The 19496-nt window shown below is 35.9% G+C and overlaps 2 protein-coding genes across 2 annotated transcripts; both read left to right on the forward strand.

Moving 5' to 3' along the window:
* The first annotated feature begins 660 nt into the window (after positions 1-660).
* LOC140844221 (olfactory receptor 56B2-like) lies at positions 661-8569 on the forward strand. The gene is made up of 2 exons (XM_073215698.1): positions 661-939; positions 6310-8569. The coding sequence occupies exon 2, from the start codon at positions 6316-6318 to the stop codon at positions 7273-7275; it is 960 nt and encodes a 319-aa protein (XP_073071799.1). The 5' UTR covers positions 661-939; positions 6310-6315; the 3' UTR covers positions 7276-8569.
* A 1746-nt stretch (positions 8570-10315) lies between these two features.
* On the forward strand, positions 10316-18246 carry LOC140844222 (olfactory receptor 56B2-like). Its single transcript, XM_073215699.1, has 2 exons — positions 10316-10617; positions 15987-18246. Exon 2 carries the CDS (start codon positions 15993-15995, stop codon positions 16950-16952), a length of 960 nt encoding a protein of 319 aa, XP_073071800.1. The 5' UTR covers positions 10316-10617; positions 15987-15992; the 3' UTR covers positions 16953-18246.
* Positions 18247-19496: the final 1250 nt, after the last annotated feature.

A 19496-nucleotide genomic window follows, 5' to 3' on the forward strand; every position in this document is an offset into this window, starting at 1 on the left:
CACACAAGCGCATCCAAGAGAGCCGATTCCAGCAGGAGAATCTTTACTGCCACAAATGTCATCTATAGTGCCTCCTCTGGAATACAAAAGAAAGCTCTCTTACTGCCAGACTTAAAATTGTATCACCAAAATAAACACAAATCCTTAACAAGGGGGGTGTCTGTTACTTCAAATGCAAAAGGAGATGTGTATATGCTGGAAATTTGGAATCACAAAAAGAAAATGATTATCCTTCAGCAACTGATCTTAAAGGTACAGGATATTGTTATCTAACAATGAGTTTAAAATAGCAGTTAATGAAGAAATAAAATGGATACAAGAAAACGTAGAGAGGCAATTCAATGGACAGAGGAACAAATTTAATGAACATCAAGTTTTTCACCAAAGAAAATGGAGTTATGAAAAGGACGCAAATAGAAATTCTGAACATAGAGAATATAAACGATAATAATAAGAATGCAATAAAGAGCATCAGTAAATAAGCAGACCTGAAGAAGTGAGAGTAAGTAACTGGAGGATACAAGTGTACAGATGACTCAGAAAAGAGGGAGAAATAAATTTTGAAAAAGTGAAGAAAACCTACCAGAGTTACTGGATTTGACTAGTAAAATAAATATAATAAAGTTGGTGTACCAGAAGGACATGTGAAGCATAAAAAGAGAAGAATGTTTATTTAAAGAAATATTAGTGAACTTTCCAAAGCTGTGGAAGGAATTAAATTTAGAAATCCATGAAGCTAACAAAACATTGCATTGTATCAATGTAAGAAGACCTCCAAGACACACTGTAATCAGACAGTTCCACTTCTGGTTATATGCAAAGGAAATGAAAACAGGATCTAAAAGAGATACAAACACCCCGATATTTACTGCAGCATTATTCACTATAGCCAATATATGGAAACAATCTAAGTGCCAATCAACAGATGAATGGAAAAAGGTATGATATATTTATATATATATGATATATACTTTTTCTGCCAGCAGCCATGAAGCAGAGTCATCCTGTTAGTTGCAGTAATATGACAAGAACTTGAGCACTATCTTACCTCAGATGAGTCAGAGAGAGAAAGACAATTACTGTGTGATACTAATTATCTGTGGAACCTAACAATGCCAGACTCAAGGAAAAAAAAAACAGAAATATCACGGTTACAGAATATGTGGGTTGGGGGAAGGCACAGACATGAAGATTACAAACTTGGCAACGAGTAGTACATGAGCTGTAGAGAGCTAACGCACAGTCTATGTATAGTCAACAATATTGGGTTATCAAGATGAAATTTGCTAAGAGACTATATCATGACTAGTTCATCCAGAAAAACAAAGGAAATTATTTAATATGATAGAGGTGCTTATTATTACTTCAGTGACCATTTACAATATATGAATGCATCAAATTATTATACTGTATACCTTAATTTAGACAATGTTACATGTCAAGATTTTTCAATGAAAATATAAAGATTTTATTTTATTTAAAAAAATGTAAAGCTTGAACTCCTTTCCTCCTAGGAATTGGGTTAGCTGATTCCCATACTAGCACCTGTTTCTTTAATGTTGAGTAATATACCCTTGAGATATACAACACACTGTTTTCTTTAAAGATTCAGTTCAATAGTACAGATATCAAGGGATTTTGAGATTTAAGGTTGTGTGTGTACATATATGGGAGAATCACAATGTTTTTGACCAAAACCCTGAGTACCTGGACCAGATTGGACTCAGCTCCCTGTTTTGCTATCCAGAAACTAAGGTAGTAAAAGACAAACAAACGGGGGACTGTCTCAGGATTGTTAGTGCTGTCAGCACTAACATAAACTGGAGAGAGACTCTGTATAGGAATTGATTATGATATTCTCAGAGACACAGATTTGATTCCATCCACCCAGTAAAAGGCATAAGTGTGATAAAAGATTGGCTTTTATTGAAAATGTTTATTTCCCCAATTCTCAGATTACAATTCAGTGCCACCTGCCATCATGAAATCTATGTTGTTTACCTATCAGAGAGGAACCTTTGGTTCTGCTGTAGCGGAGCCGGGCTATGACTCACCCTCAGGACCAGAAGTGGAGTAGCTAGAGGACAGTTCTCATTCCTGGTTCAGACACTCCTGCTTCCTACCTTCCCTCCCAGTGACCTCACGTATGAGCCCAATGCAATGGCTTCATTTAGAGAGATCTATTTGTGACTGTGTTCCTTCCATTTTAGATAGCAAAGTCTACTTGGAGGATCCCTGAGTCATACTAAGAGAAGTCCACCATGGGATGTAAACTTCAGGCTCGTCTAGAGAGGAAACACACTTATCTTTGGGCTCTGGGAGTGAGAATAGACATCAAAGCATATGTATTTTGTACTTACTAAGTGGTGATATACATGCTTCAATGTTCCTATTTCAACATACATGCCGCACCAACAGCATAATACAAGTGCATTTCCCTTGTATAAATTAAGTTCTGATGAACCAAAATTATTTTAAATTTCTTTTAGAAACAGTCTAATATAATACGTGGTTCATACTATATTATGTGGTATAAGCATGGCTCTTTAACTGAGAGTTTGGCAAATGTATTGAAGATGGACCTAAACTTCACTTGTAACAATAAAACCAGCTTTAGTATTAACATTACAAGTACCACATAGAAATTCGAGGGATAAAGTAAGATAGATATCTCATAGGAAAAATATTCTTAAAAATAGAGCACAAGGAATCTCAGAGATATATTTCCTATTCTCTATGTATGAGAATCTATGATTTCTGTAATTTTTCTACCTTCTTCTGTTGCATGGACACATAGAGTGAACAGCTGACGGCTCCAAAGCACTGAGAAGCAATGGGGAATGATTCTTTTTCAATATCTTTGACAATCTGTGTACACTAGTCAAATATATTTCGAAAATACTTTCCAATGTTTATCTTATGTTCAGGGTAATCCATTATGTTTCAGTAAATCTGTATCTCTCTCTCTAGATTACATGTGAGTTATTACATATTTTTCTTAATGATTATTTTCAAAAGAAATGGGAAAATATAACATATACAAACATCAAAGATAAACTTACTCACAAACAGAAAGAAACTTGAATACAATTATTTTATGTACGGAAACAGATTCTAGTATTGTACGCTCTTAGTACCCATGTGTCTATAGTGCCCATTGAAACGCTTTAGGTACTCCTGCAATTACTGATGCAAATTTACACCAGTATTGCTAAACAGGAAACTGAGGATTAGCTAAAGAGTTTTGATTAATTTAAATGATTTCCTCCTTTTTTGCCATGGACAGAATTTAAATGATAATTTTAGGGCTTTTCTTACATTGCTTATGGAAAATCGTATCAAACCTGGACAAACAATTTGGTACAATCAGCATTTATTGCCCTGTGTCAAGAATGTCATCTGTTGTTTCTCAGTAGAGCTCCTGATCCAACATCTGGGTTAGCTTTTATTTTGTCAGACATTAATACTGTCTAAACAGTTTTGGTGTACGTGTTTGGTTTGTTAGTATGGTTTGGCCAATCTAAAAATTTTTTGTGCATACCTGTGTATAGTTTGCTTTGCATTTATTCCAGTATTCAAAATACATGTTTTACTAATATACATATATATTTTATAGCATAATATTCATATAAATCTATGTGAAATATAATCCTATGTAGTATATTTTAAATACTTGAACTTCATTGTACATTCTACAATACTTGATTTGTTTGCTGCCTTGTATTCTATTTTCTTGGGATTTCTTTTGTTTCATTTATTTTATTAAGGGAAAATATTTTTTAGAGATTTAGGTTCTTTGTTGATTTATGATATGCACATTGTGGTTCTATTTAATTTGGTATCCCCTTTATGTTTTCCAAGAGATAATAATTAGATTACAGAATAATAACTCTTAAAGACTATTGTGAAATTTGATTCATTTATACATTAATCTGCTTAATCACTCAAAAACATCTATTGACATCTGTAATGTTCATGAGGCCTTTGTAGACATGCAACTACAAATATAAACACAAAATATCCAAATATAAGGGTGTGGTAAAATTGTGATAGATACAAGAATATTAACAGGATTTTATACTACCATGGTGTTAAAGTTTTAAAAAAGAGACTCATACATCAACGAATATATTCCTTTCTTAAAAGCCTGCCTCCTTCCCAACGACATCATATTAAGATTTGAAGGGTGGCTCTCTATGCTCTCAGAGGGAGTTGAGTCTTCTAGAAGAAGGTGATGATTGAAGCCGAATTTGGCAGTGGGGGGACACAAAATAGAACAGTGATTGCTGAATCACAAGGCAAAAAATACCAGTGTGGTGTGAGTGGGACTCAGCAAACCATAACAGGAGAGAACGCTGATCTGGCAGAATCCCAATCATGCCACATGTCTGAAAGCATTTGTCTCTTCCCCTTTTAAGAGTTTCTGTATTTCCTTCAAAATTTTGCTTAGTTGCCATTTCTATCTGTTCCTCTAAGAGACTTAATAGTTTCTGATGACGCCAGAGGGGTCTTTGAAGAGTGCTCTTATTAACTAGTTTGCCTTGTGTTGCTTTACAATTTCAAGTGTCTAATCTCTTATTCTTCATTACAAGTAAAGATACAACAGGGCTGTAGGTAGAAAAATGGAATAAGGAGCAACATGATCTCTGATTCATCCAGTTTCCTAAACATTAACTACCCTCTTATGATGACTGGAAGTTTGTTCTTGGAAGACACATTCATATGTAGTATAGATGCAAACGTGTCAAGCATGATGAAGAACAATGAGGAATCATAAAAAATGAGAAACTTGAAAGCAATATTCACATTTGAGTGTGAGAGGCACAGAGCCCTACTACTCAACTCCAAGAACACTGGCACCCATCACGTATTCCTCCAGGATGTGGATTGGTGGATTCTTTCTGGAAAGATTGGCATCCCAGTAAGGATGCAAACAATGAAGGCAGTAGGTCCCTACACATCACTCAGAGTGAATGCTTCTGATTGGTGAGACTCACTCACCGCTGGAATTTCAAATCAGCTTTTAAAGACTTTCTCTTAAGAAAGAAATAAAAGTCAAAGGTAGCAAGACATTTGAGAAATGGATTAAAATTAAGGAAAATGAGAAAGAAAGCTATAAAAATAAATAACTGAAGTTAACATGTTATGCAAACAATACACGGAACAGCATAGTTTGTATAAATATATATTATTTTGATTCTACCTTCCTTCATTGTGTTATAAGTATAATGGAAAAACATTACTTGGGTTAGGATGAGTGTATCTATAAATTGTACATTCACACAAGTGTTCTCTAGATACTATAATTTCGGGCCAAAACATTTTTTAATATTACGTATCTTTACATTAAGTCTTTAATATTTCAAGTACTGAAAGGAAACAAATAATAAATAGCACACATTTGGTAGAAACAAAACATGAAAATTTGTTTCAGTTTTCACATTCAAAAATGAATAAATAATTGAACCATGAAATCTGTTTAGACAGTCATTTGATTTTAGTACGTTAATTTGAAAACATTTATCTCAAATTCATTTCTTTAAAGTCCACTTTATTATACTCGCATTATGCAATGTGAGTATCCACATGGCTCCAAGAAGAAAAGGTACATCCGAATAGGGGAAAGTTACTCAAACCAGAACCAATTGGATTTAAGGAATACTGAGATTCCCAAAACATACTTCTCTTTCTTATAGAGTTACTTGGCTTCCTATATCTTATTCATAATTCTGAATACTGGTTTCTTCACTAAAAACTGGCTGCACTAACTTACCACATACATTTTAATTAAAATTAAATAATGTTTATGATTATTTAAAAATTCTCATGTGTTTAACAGAAATAGGTTTCTTTTGTTTTTCTATAATCTAATCTGTTATATATATTTCTCCACAAATAAAATCTCTAGTCTCATTTTACGCAGTAACTCTACAATTAATTAGAAAAAGAGAGGCCACTCAGGGATATCAGATTGTTTACTCTTGTCCATATTCCATGACTCATGTAGGAAGATAAAGACCAAAGTCCTGATAACTCTAATCCTATATTCATCAAGTGTGAGAGGATGGAAATAATGTGATATGCTTTATGAAGTTTTTCTAATGATTAACTGAGACAAAGCATAGAAAGTGCTTCCACAGGTCGTGTTTCACTAGAAATGTGCAATAACTGTCGGTGGCAGACTGAGAAAAAAGATGAAGAATATCCTACATGAGGACATGAACCTTGCTGACTCCTTTTCAACTTTTACAATAGGGTAATTTCAGAGAGATTATTATTAAAAATAACCATAAATGATTTTTTTCTTAGTGAAAGATGTTCCACGATCCCAGACATTCCAACGGATCTAACGTCCAGGTCTCCGAGTTCCTCCTGATGGGGTTCCCAGGCATTCATGAGTGGCAGCACTGGCTCTCCCTGCCCCTGGCTCTGCTCTACCTCTTAGCTCTTGCTGCCAACATCCTAGTCCTCCACACCATCAAACAAGAGGCAGCACTGCACCAGCCTATGTACTATTTCCTGGGGGTCCTGGCTGTGGTAGACATGGGCCTGGCCACCAACATCACACCCAAGATTCTGGCCATCCTATGGTTCAATGCTAAAGTCATCAGCCTCCCAGAGTGCTTTGCTCAGATGTATGTCATACATTGTTTTATGTGCATGGAGTCAGGCATCTTCGTCTGCATGGCTATAGACAGATATGTAGCCATTTGTCAACCACTACGCTATCCGTCAGTAATTACTGAATCTTTTGTGGTCAAAGCAACTGTGTTCATGGCACTCAGAAATACCCTAACTACCATCCCAGTGCCCGTGTTGGCTGCTCAGAGACACTACTGCTCACAGAACCAAATTGAGCACTGTCTGTGCTCTACTTTTGCAGTCACTAGCCTATCCTGTGATGACAGGACAATCAACAAGCTCTACCAGGTAATTCTGGTCTGGACCCTCCTGGGAAGTGACCTGGGTGGGATTATTTTATCCTATGTTTCGATACTCCAGTCTGTGCTGAAGCTGAACTCAGCAGAAGCTGCATCCAAGGCCCTAAGTACCTGCACTTCCCACCTCATCCTAATCCTATTGTTCTACACAGTCGTTGTTGTTATTTCCATCACCCATTTTGTACCAAAAACTGTTCTTCTTATCACAGTTCTACTCAATGTATTAGAAAACATCATCCCTCCTGCCCTCAACCCCATGGTGTATGCACTCAAAAACAAGGAGCTCAGACAGAGCTTACATAAGGTTCTCAAGCTAAACAGCAAAGGCAACTAACACGGACAAGGGGCTCACTTTTGTAACTTTCAACATATTTATTCATCATATTTCCAATCATGACTACTGTCAGAAGAACTAAAGAAAATGACACTGTGGCAGCTTTTCAGTTAGTAAATAAAGAATCTGTTATGAAAACGAAAATCCAAGAGAAAGTGGTGAAATTAAAAGTTGTTATCTTGCTTGTCAAGAAAGATCCTCATAAAAAAACAACACACAATGGTGTGTGTTGTCTCAAGATACCCAAAGACAGGCCGAATGTGGAAAACACTCTGACAGTTAACACAAAAACCTGAACACAGTAACCATATAACCCAGCAATTCAATGTCTAATCACAGCCCCTGATAATTAAAAATAGATGTTACAACTAAACCTTGTATATGAATGTTTGTAGTAGTATTCTTAGTCAAAAAAATGGGAAAAAAACCTCTCAAATGTCCATCAGCTGCTGAATATGTAAACAGATTGAGGCATATGCACAAAAGGGATTATTATGCATCCATTAAAAGGGATTAGATACTGATCTATGCTGTGACATGTATAAACTTGCAAAAAAATCTACTGAGTGTAAAAAGCCAGAATAAAAGCTTACCTGTTCTCTGATTTCACTCAAATGTAATATCCAGAATAAGTAAGTCTACTGGATCAGAAAGCAAATTAGTTGTTGTCAGGAGCAAGAAAGGACAGGTGTTTTTGGAGTAACTAATTAATGTTTATGGAGTTTCTTTGAGGAACGGAGTTTTCTGGAATTACCTAATGCTGTTGGTTGCACAGCATTTAAATGTACTACAAGTCACTCAACTGTATATTTTTAAATGACTTAAATGGGTAATTATATGGTATGAATTTCATGTTAATAAAAACACTATAAAATAAAAAGGTGCATGAATGTTCTCTACGTATGTATTTGTTGCATCATATCTTATAATATAAAAACACATATATATTCAAAAACAGGACAATTCCTAAAAAAGTTGTGTAATTGCGTATTGTATACTTTGAATCATAATATTAAGGATAGTAAACTACATAATAATCCTTTTTGTGAACATTATATAATATCGCCTGAAAACGGAAAAATTCACGTTCTAATCTATTTTCCTAACTTTGTTTCCAAAGGGTCCTGCGAATGTTTATTAAGAAATGTATCAGAAGTAACATTTAATAATGGAAATTAAGAGTTCTCTTTTACTTACAAACTCATTTTTATTGTTTTAGTAATTAAAAACATACAGGCATGACTCCTAAACTTTAATTAAAGTAATTTATTATTAGAATCAGTTGTGCTTTCTTATTATTGCAATCACTACCATCATCATATTATGTCAAAATTTGGGTATCTGAATATTCTGAATGTATGCACAATAAGACCACACTTTTCATGAATTTCCATAATTTCAAAATATTTAAAATCAATCTTACTTAGAAGAAAAAATAAATAAACCAACTGAAGAACATATGAATGTGTGAGAGTGACTGAATCTCCATGAGACATTGTGAGCGCTTTCAACTTGTGTCTCAAGAGAAACAAAACTCTTCAATAAATATTAAAATAGCTAACATTAGTTAAAATTAGCTTGTGTCATTCCAACCCTCCCCATATGTACTTTTCCACACACAAATACACACAAATGTCAATATATGCTCATGAAATTCTATTATTTATTTATCATCTGACAGGGGGGTAACACTGTAAAGCTAGGTGGCATCAGAATCAAGGCAGCCTGAGTAATTACTTTTTTCTCTTTCCTTTGATTTACAACTAATTGAATATCTATAACCAAACTTGGATGCTTCAGCATTATACACCTTCACACCTGGGAGGTTTCTACCTGCCCATGTATCAGAGTACAGGCAGATAGGACATTGGCGGGGGCTATAGATTCAAGGGATTCAGGGAGCCTGACATACGCACTCACTATGCTGGGAAAAAAGGAACTTGGAAGTACAAACTGGGTGGATACCCAGGGGAGAAAGAAAAATTGTGGTGATTCAGACTAATACTAGAATCCAGCCTGCCACTGGAGGTGGACAAAGAGGTATTTGGAGGCAGAGGAGAGGAAGCAATTCGCCAAGGTGAGCTTCATCCCCAGGGCAGCACTGTAAATTGCTAGATTTTGGCAGATTCAGAGGCCTCCCCGACGCTCCCGACGCTCCCAACGCAATGTAACTGCCCAACAGCTCCTGGGTTTCTGAGGGAGGATCTCCATGACTAGAGGAGGGGAGAGAAAGGGAAGGAGGCAGAAGAGAACGTCATTCCTGCTGTTCCCCCGTTAGGATTTCAGCAGGATGCCTGATCATGGACCTTGATTTGAGAAACCCACTTAAGGTTGCCTCTACCAGGCCATGGGTGCTGAGCCCACGCCTCCCCCACTCTGTTGTCAGTTCCTTGTGCACACACCCAACTGCATCCAGGAGAGCCAGTTCCAGCACGAGAACCTTTACTGCCACAAACTCCATCTACAGTGCCACCTTCTGGAATACAAAAGAAAGCTCTCTTACTGCCAGACTTAAAAATGTATCACCAAAATAAACACAAATCCTTAACTAAGGAGGGTGTTTGCTACTTCAAATGCAAAAGGAGATGTGTATATATTGGAAATTTGGTATCACAAAAAGAAAATGATTATCCTCCAGCAACTGATCTCAAAGGTACAGGATATTGTTATCTAACAATGAGTTTAAAATAGCTGTTAATGAAGAAATAAAAAGGAGGTACAAGAAAACTTAGAGAGGCAATTCAATGGACACGGGAACAAATTTAATGAACATCAGGTTTTTCACCAAAGAAAATGGAGTTATGAAAAGGACGCAAATAGAAATTCTGAACATAGAGAATATAAACGATAATAATAATAATGCAATAAAGAGCATCAGTAAATAAGCAGACCTGAAGAAGTGAGAGTAAGTAACTGGAGGATACAAGTGTACAGATGACTCAGAAAAGAGGGAGAAATAAATTTTGAAAAAGTGAAGAAAACCTACCAGAGTTACTGGATTTGATTAGTAAAATAAATATAATAAAGTTGGTGTACCAGAAGGACATGTGAAGCATAAAAAGAGAAGAATGTTTATTTAAAGAAATATTAGTGAACTTTCCAAAGCTGTGGAAGGAATTAAATTTAGAAATCCATGAAGCTAACAAAACATTGCATTGTATCAATGTAAGAAGACCTCCAAGACACACTGTAATCAGACAGTTCCACTTCTGGTTATATGCAAAGGAAATGAAAACAGGATCTAAAAGAGATACAAACACCCCGATATTTACTGCAGCATTATTCACTATAGCCAATATATGGAAACAATCTAAGTGCCAATCAACAGATGAATGGAAAAAGGTATGATATATTTATATATATATGATATATACTTTTTCTGCCAGCAGCCATGAAGCAGAGTCATCCTGTTAGTTGCAGTAATATGACAAGAACTTGAGCACTATCTTACCTCAGATGAGTCAGAGAGAGAAAGACAATTACTGTGTGATACTAATTATCTGTGGAACCTAACAATGCCAGACTCAAGGAAAAAAAAACAGAAATATCACGGTTACAGAATATGTGGGTTGGGGGAAGGCACAGACATGAAGATTACAAACTTGGCAACGAGTAGTACATGAGCTGTAGAGAGCTAACGCACAGTCTATGTATAGTCAACAATATTGGGTTATCAAGATGAAATTTGCTAAGAGACTATATCATGACTAGTTCATCCAGAAAAACAAAGGAAATTATTTAATATGATAGAGGTGCTTATTATTACTTCAGTGACCATTTACAATATATGAATGCATCAAATTATTATACTGTATACCTTAATTTAGACAATGTTACATGTCAAGATTTTTCAATGAAAATATAAAGATTTTATTTTATTTAAAAAAATGTAAAGCTTGAACTCCTTTCCTCCTAGGAATTGGGTTAGCTGATTCCCATACTAGCACCTGTTTCTTTAATGTTGAGTAATATACCCTTGAGATATACAACACACTGTTTTCTTTAAAGATTCAGTTCAATAGTACAGATATCAAGGGATTTTGAGATTTAAGGTTGTGTGTGTACATATATGGGAGAATCACAATGTTTTTGACCAAAACCCTGAGTACCTGGACCAGATTGGACTCAGCTCCCTGTTTTGCTATCCAGAAACTAAGGTAGTAAAAGACAAACAAACGGGGGACTGTCTCAGGATTGTTAGTGCTGTCAGCACTAACATAAACTGGAGAGAGACTCTGTATAGGAATTGATTATGATATTCTCAGAGACACAGATTTGATTCCACCCACCCAGTAAAAGGCATAAGTGTGATAAAAGATTGGCTTTTATTGAAAATGTTTATTTCCCCAATTCTCAGATTACAATTCAGTGCCACCTGCCATCATGAAATCTATGTTGTTTACCTATCAGAGAGGAACCTTTGGTTCTGCTGTAGCGGAGCCGGGCTATGACTCACCCTCAGGACCAGAAGTGGAGTAGCTAGAGGACAGTTCTCATTCCTGGTTCAGACACTCCTGCTTCCTACCTTCCCTCCCAGTGACCTCACGTATGAGCCCAATGCAATGGCTTCATTTAGAGAGATCTATTTGTGACTGTGTTCCTTCCATTTTAGATAGCAAAGTCTACTTGGAGGATCCCTGAGTCATACTAAGAGAAGTCCACCATGGGATGTAAACTTCAGGCTCGTCTAGAGAGGAAACACACTTATCTTTGGGCTCTGGGAGTGAGAATAGACATCAAAGCATATGTATTTTGTACTTACTAAGTGGTGATATACATGCTTCAATGTTCCTATTTCAACATACATGCCGCACCAACAGCATAATACAAGTGCATTTCCCTTGTATAAATTAAGTTCTGATGAACCAAAATTATTTTAAATTTCTTTTAGAAACAGTCTAATATAATACGTGGTTCATACTATATTATGTGGTATAAGCATGGCTCTTTAACTGAGAGTTTGGCAAATGTATTGAAGATGGACCTAAACTTCACTTGTAACAATAAAACCAGCTTTAGTATTAACATTACAAGTACCACATAGAAATTCGAGGGATAAAGTAAGATAGATATCTCATAGGAAAAATATTCTTAAAAATAGAGCACAAGGAATCTCAGAGATATATTTCCTATTCTCTATGTATGAGAATCTATGATTTCTGTAATTTTTCTACCTTCTTCTGTTGCATGGACACATAGAGTGAACAGCTGACGGCTCCAAAGCACTGAGAAGCAATGGGGAATGATTCTTTTTCAATATCTTTGACAATCTGTGTACACTAGTCAAATATATTTCGAAAATACTTTCCAATGTTTATCTTATGTTCAGGGTAATCCATTATGTTTCAGTAAATCTGTATCTCTCTCTCTAGATTACATGTGAGTTATTACATATTTTTCTTAATGATTATTTTCAAAAGAAATGGGAAAATATAACATATACAAACATCAAAGATAAACTTACTCACAAACAGAAAGAAACTTGAATACAATTATTTTATGTACGGAAACAGATTCTAGTATTGTACGCTCTTAGTACCCATGTGTCTATAGTGCCCATTGAAACGCTTTAGGTACTCCTGCAATTACTGATGCAAATTTACACCAGTATTGCTAAACAGGAAACTGAGGATTAGCTAAAGAGTTTTGATTAATTTAAATGATTTCCTCCTTTTTTGCCATGGACAGAATTTAAATGATAATTTTAGGGCTTTTCTTACATTGCTTATGGAAAATCGTATCAAACCTGGACAAACAATTTGGTACAATCAGCATTTATTGCCCTGTGTCAAGAATGTCATCTGTTGTTTCTCAGTAGAGCTCCTGATCCAACATCTGGGTTAGCTTTTATTTTGTCAGACATTAATACTGTCTAAACAGTTTTGGTGTACGTGTTTGGTTTGTTAGTATGGTTTGGCCAATCTAAAAATTTTTTGTGCATACCTGTGTATAGTTTGCTTTGCATTTATTCCAGTATTCAAAATACATGTTTTACTAATATACATATATATTTTATAGCATAATATTCATATAAATCTATGTGAAATATAATCCTATGTAGTATATTTTAAATACTTGAACTTCATTGTACATTCTACAATACTTGATTTGTTTGCTGCCTTGTATTCTATTTTCTTGGGATTTCTTTTGTTTCATTTATTTTATTAAGGGAAAATATTTTTTAGAGATTTAGGTTCTTTGTTGATTTATGATATGCACATTGTGGTTCTATTTAATTTGGTATCCCCTTTATGTTTTCCAAGAGATAATAATTAGATTACAGAATAATAACTCTTAAAGACTATTGTGAAATTTGATTCATTTATACATTAATCTGCTTAATCACTCAAAAACATCTATTGACATCTGTAATGTTCATGAGGCCTTTGTAGACATGCAACTACAAATATAAACACAAAATATCCAAATATAAGGGTGTGGTAAAATTGTGATAGATACAAGAATATTAACAGGATTTTATACTACCATGGTGTTAAAGTTTTAAAAAAGAGACTCATACATCAACGAATATATTCCTTTCTTAAAAGCCTGCCTCCTTCCCAACGACATCATATTAAGATTTGAAGGGTGGCTCTCTATGCTCTCAGAGGGAGTTGAGTCTTCTAGAAGAAGGTGATGATTGAAGCCGAATTTGGCAGTGGGGGGACACAAAATAGAACAGTGATTGCTGAATCACAAGGCAAAAAATACCAGTGTGGTGTGAGTGGGACTCAGCAAACCATAACAGGAGAGAACGCTGATCTGGCAGAATCCCAATCATGCCACATGTCTGAAAGCATTTGTCTCTTCCCCTTTTAAGAGTTTCTGTATTTCCTTCAAAATTTTGCTTAGTTGCCATTTCTATCTGTTCCTCTAAGAGACTTAATAGTTTCTGATGACGCCAGAGGGGTCTTTGAAGAGTGCTCTTATTAACTAGTTTGCCTTGTGTTGCTTTACAATTTCAAGTGTCTAATCTCTTATTCTTCATTACAAGTAAAGATACAACAGGGCTGTAGGTAGAAAAATGGAATAAGGAGCAACATGATCTCTGATTCATCCAGTTTCCTAAACATTAACTACCCTCTTATGATGACTGGAAGTTTGTTCTTGGAAGACACATTCATATGTAGTATAGATGCAAACGTGTCAAGCATGATGAAGAACAATGAGGAATCATAAAAAATGAGAAACTTGAAAGCAATATTCACATTTGAGTGTGAGAGGCACAGAGCCCTACTACTCAACTCCAAGAACACTGGCACCCATCACGTATTCCTCCAGGATGTGGATTGGTGGATTCTTTCTGGAAAGATTGGCATCCCAGTAAGGATGCAAACAATGAAGGCAGTAGGTCCCTACACATCACTCAGAGTGAATGCTTCTGATTGGTGAGACTCACTCACCGCTGGAATTTCAAATCAGCTTTTAAAGACTTTCTCTTAAGAAAGAAATAAAAGTCAAAGGTAGCAAGACATTTGAGAAATGGATTAAAATTAAGGAAAATGAGAAAGAAAGCTATAAAAATAAATAACTGAAGTTAACATGTTATGCAAACAATACACGGAACAGCATAGTTTGTATAAATATATATTATTTTGATTCTACCTTCCTTCATTGTGTTATAAGTATAATGGAAAAACATTACTTGGGTTAGGATGAGTGTATCTATAAATTGTACATTCACACAAGTGTTCTCTAGATACTATAATTTCGGGCCAAAACATTTTTTAATATTACGTATCTTTACATTAAGTCTTTAATATTTCAAGTACTGAAAGGAAACAAATAATAAATAGCACACATTTGGTAGAAACAAAACATGAAAATTTGTTTCAGTTTTCACATTCAAAAATGAATAAATAATTGAACCATGAAATCTGTTTAGACAGTCATTTGATTTTAGTACGTTAATTTGAAAACATTTATCTCAAATTCATTTCTTTAAAGTCCACTTTATTATACTCGCATTATGCAATGTGAGTATCCACATGGCTCCAAGAAGAAAAGGTACATCCGAATAGGGGAAAGTTACTCAAACCAGAACCAATTGGATTTAAGGAATACTGAGATTCCCAAAACATACTTCTCTTTCTTATAGAGTTACTTGGCTTCCTGTATCTTATTCATAATTCTGAATACTGGTTTCTTCACTAAAAACTGGCTGCACTAACTTACCACATACATTTTAATTAAAGTTAAATAATGTTTATGATTATTTAAAAATTCTCATGTGTTTAACAGAAATAGGTTTCTTTTGTTTTTCTATAATCTAATCTGTTATATATATTTCTCCACAAATAAAATCTCTAGTCTCATTTTACGCAGTAACTCTACAATTAATTAGAAAAAGAGAGGCCACTCAGGGATATCAGATTGTTTACTCTTGTCCATATTCCATGACTCATGTAGGAAGATAAAGACCAAAGTCCTGATAACTCTAATCCTATATTCATCAAGTGTGAGAGGATGGAAATAATGTGATATGCTTTATGAAGTTTTTCTAATGATTAACTGAGACAAAGCATAGAAAGTGCTTCCACAGGTCGTGTTTCACTAGAAATGTGCAATAACTGTCGGTGGCAGACTGAGAAAAAAGATGAAGAATATCCTACATGAGGACATGAACCTTGCTGACTCCTTTTCAACTTTTACAATAGGGTAATTTCAGAGAGATTATTATTAAAAATAACCATAAATGATTTTTTTCTTAGTGAAAGATGTTCCACGATCCCAGACATTCCAACGGATCTAACGTCCAGGTCTCCGAGTTCCTCCTGATGGGGTTCCCAGGCATTCATGAGTGGCAGCACTGGCTCTCCCTGCCCCTGGCTCTGCTCTACCTCTTAGCTCTTGCTGCCAACATCCTAGTCCTCCACACCATCAAACAAGAGGCAGCACTGCACCAGCCTATGTACTATTTCCTGGGGGTCCTGGCTGTGGTAGACATGGGCCTGGCCACCAACATCACACCCAAGATTCTGGCCATCCTATGGTTCAATGCTAAAGTCATCAGCCTCCCAGAGTGCTTTGCTCAGATGTATGTCATACATTGTTTTATGTGCATGGAGTCAGGCATCTTCGTCTGCATGGCTATAGACAGATATGTAGCCATTTGTCAACCACTACGCTATCCGTCAGTAATTACTGAATCTTTTGTGGTCAAAGCAACTGTGTTCATGGCACTCAGAAATACCCTAACTACCATCCCAGTGCCCGTGTTGGCTGCTCAGAGACACTACTGCTCACAGAACCAAATTGAGCACTGTCTGTGCTCTACTTTTGCAGTCACTAGCCTATCCTGTGATGACAGGACAATCAACAAGCTCTACCAGGTAATTCTGGTCTGGACCCTCCTGGGAAGTGACCTGGGTGGGATTATTTTATCCTATGTTTCGATACTCCAGTCTGTGCTGAAGCTGAACTCAGCAGAAGCTGCATCCAAGGCCCTAAGTACCTGCACTTCCCACCTCATCCTAATCCTATTGTTCTACACAGTCGTTGTTGTTATTTCCATCACCCATTTTGTACCAAAAACTGTTCTTCTTATCACAGTTCTACTCAATGTATTAGAAAACATCATCCCTCCTGCCCTCAACCCCATGGTGTATGCACTCAAAAACAAGGAGCTCAGACAGAGCTTACATAAGGTTCTCAAGCTAAACAGCAAAGGCAACTAACACGGACAAGGGGCTCACTTTTGTAACTTTCAACATATTTATTCATCATATTTCCAATCATGACTACTGTCAGAAGAACTAAAGAAAATGACACTGTGGCAGCTTTTCAGTTAGTAAATAAAGAATCTGTTATGAAAACGAAAATCCAAGAGAAAGTGGTGAAATTAAAAGTTGTTATCTTGCTTGTCAAGAAAGATCCTCATAAAAAAACAACACACAATGGTGTGTGTTGTCTCAAGATACCCAAAGACAGGCCGAATGTGGAAAACACTCTGACAGTTAACACAAAAACCTGAACACAGTAACCATATAACCCAGCAATTCAATGTCTAATCACAGCCCCTGATAATTAAAAATAGATGTTACAACTAAACCTTGTATATGAATGTTTGTAGTAGTATTCTTAGTCAAAAAAATGGGAAAAAAACCTCTCAAATGTCCATCAGCTGCTGAATATGTAAACAGATTGAGGCATATGCACAAAAGGGATTATTATGCATCCATTAAAAGGGATTAGATACTGATCTATGCTGTGACATGTATAAACTTGCAAAAAAATCTACTGAGTGTAAAAAGCCAGAATAAAAGCTTACCTGTTCTCTGATTTCACTCAAATGTAATATCCAGAATAAGTAAGTCTACTGGATCAGAAAGCAAATTAGTTGTTGTCAGGAGCAAGAAAGGACAGGTGTTTTTGGAGTAACTAATTAATGTTTATGGAGTTTCTTTGAGGAACGGAGTTTTCTGGAATTACCTAATGCTGTTGGTTGCACAGCATTTAAATGTACTACAAGTCACTCAACTGTATATTTTTAAATGACTTAAATGGGTAATTATATGGTATGAATTTCATGTTAATAAAAACACTATAAAATAAAAAGGTGCATGAATGTTCTCTACGTATGTATTTGTTGCATCATATCTTATAATATAAAAACACATATATATTCAAAAACAGGACAATTCCTAAAAAAGTTGTGTAATTGCGTATTGTATACTTTGAATCATAATATTAAGGATAGTAAACTACATAATAATCCTTTTTGTGAACATTATATAATATCGCCTGAAAACGGAAAAATTCACGTTCTAATCTATTTTCCTAACTTTGTTTCCAAAGGGTCCTGCGAATGTTTATTAAGAAATGTATCAGAAGTAACATTTAATAATGGAAATTAAGAGTTCTCTTTTACTTACAAACTCATTTTTATTGTTTTAGTAATTAAAAACATACAGGCATGACTCCTAAACTTTAATTAAAGTAATTTATTATTAGAATCAGTTGTGCTTTCTTATTATTGCAATCACTACCATCATCATATTATGTCAAAATTTGGGTATCTGAATATTCTGAATGTATGCACAATAAGACCACACTTTTCATGAATTTCCATAATTTCAAAATATTTAAAATCAATCTTACTTAGAAGAAAAAATAAATAAACCAACTGAAGAACATATGAATGTGTGAGAGTGACTGAATCTCCATGAGACATTGTGAGCGCTTTCAACTTGTGTCTCAAGAGAAACAAAACTCTTCAATAAATATTAAAATAGCTAACATTAGTTAAAATTAGCTTGTGTCATTCCAACCCTCCCCATATGTACTTTTCCACACACAAATACACACAAATGTCAATATATGCTCATGAAATTCTATTATTTATTTATCATCTGACAGGGGGGTAACACTGTAAAGCTAGGTGGCATCAGAATCAAGGCAGCCTGAGTAATTACTTTTTTCTCTTTCCTTTGATTTACAACTAATTGAATATCTATAACCAAACTTGGATGCTTCAGCATTATACACCTTCACACCTGGGAGGTTTCTACCTGCCCATGTATCAGAGTACAGGCAGATAGGACATTGGCGGGGGCTATAGATTCAAGGGATTCAGGGAGCCTGACATACGCACTCACTATGCTGGGAAAAAAGGAACTTGGAAGTACAAACTGGGTGGATACCCAGGGGAGAAAGAAAAATTGTGGTGATTCAGACTAATACTAGAATCCAGCCTGCCACTGGAGGTGGACAAAGAGGTATTTGGAGGCAGAGGAGAGGAAGCAATTCGCCAAGGTGAGCTTCATCCCCAGGGCAGCACTGTAAATTGCTAGATTTTGGCAGATTCAGAGGCCTCCCCGACGCTCCCGACGCTCCCAACGCAATGTAACTGCCCAACAGCTCCTGGGTTTCTGAGGGAGGATCTCCATGACTAGAGGAGGGGAGAGAAAGGGAAGGAGGCAGAAGAGAACGTCATTCCTGCTGTTCCCCCGTTAGGATTTCAGCAGGATGCCTGATCATGGACCTTGATTTGAGAAACCCACTTAAGGTTGCCTCTACCAGGCCATGGGTGCTGAGCCCACGCCTCCCCCACTCTGTTGTCAGTTCCTTGTGCACACACCCAACTGCATCCAGGAGAGCCAGTTCCAGCACGAGAACCTTTACTGCCACAAACTCCATCTACAGTGCCACCTTCTGGAATACAAAAGAAAGCTCTCTTACTGCCAGACTTAAAAATGTATCACCAAAATAAACACAAATCC

The sequence above is a fragment of the Manis javanica genome, chromosome 11, assembly GCF_040802235.1.
Source record: "Manis javanica isolate MJ-LG chromosome 11, MJ_LKY, whole genome shotgun sequence".
Lineage (NCBI taxonomy): Eukaryota > Metazoa > Chordata > Mammalia > Pholidota > Manidae > Manis > Manis javanica.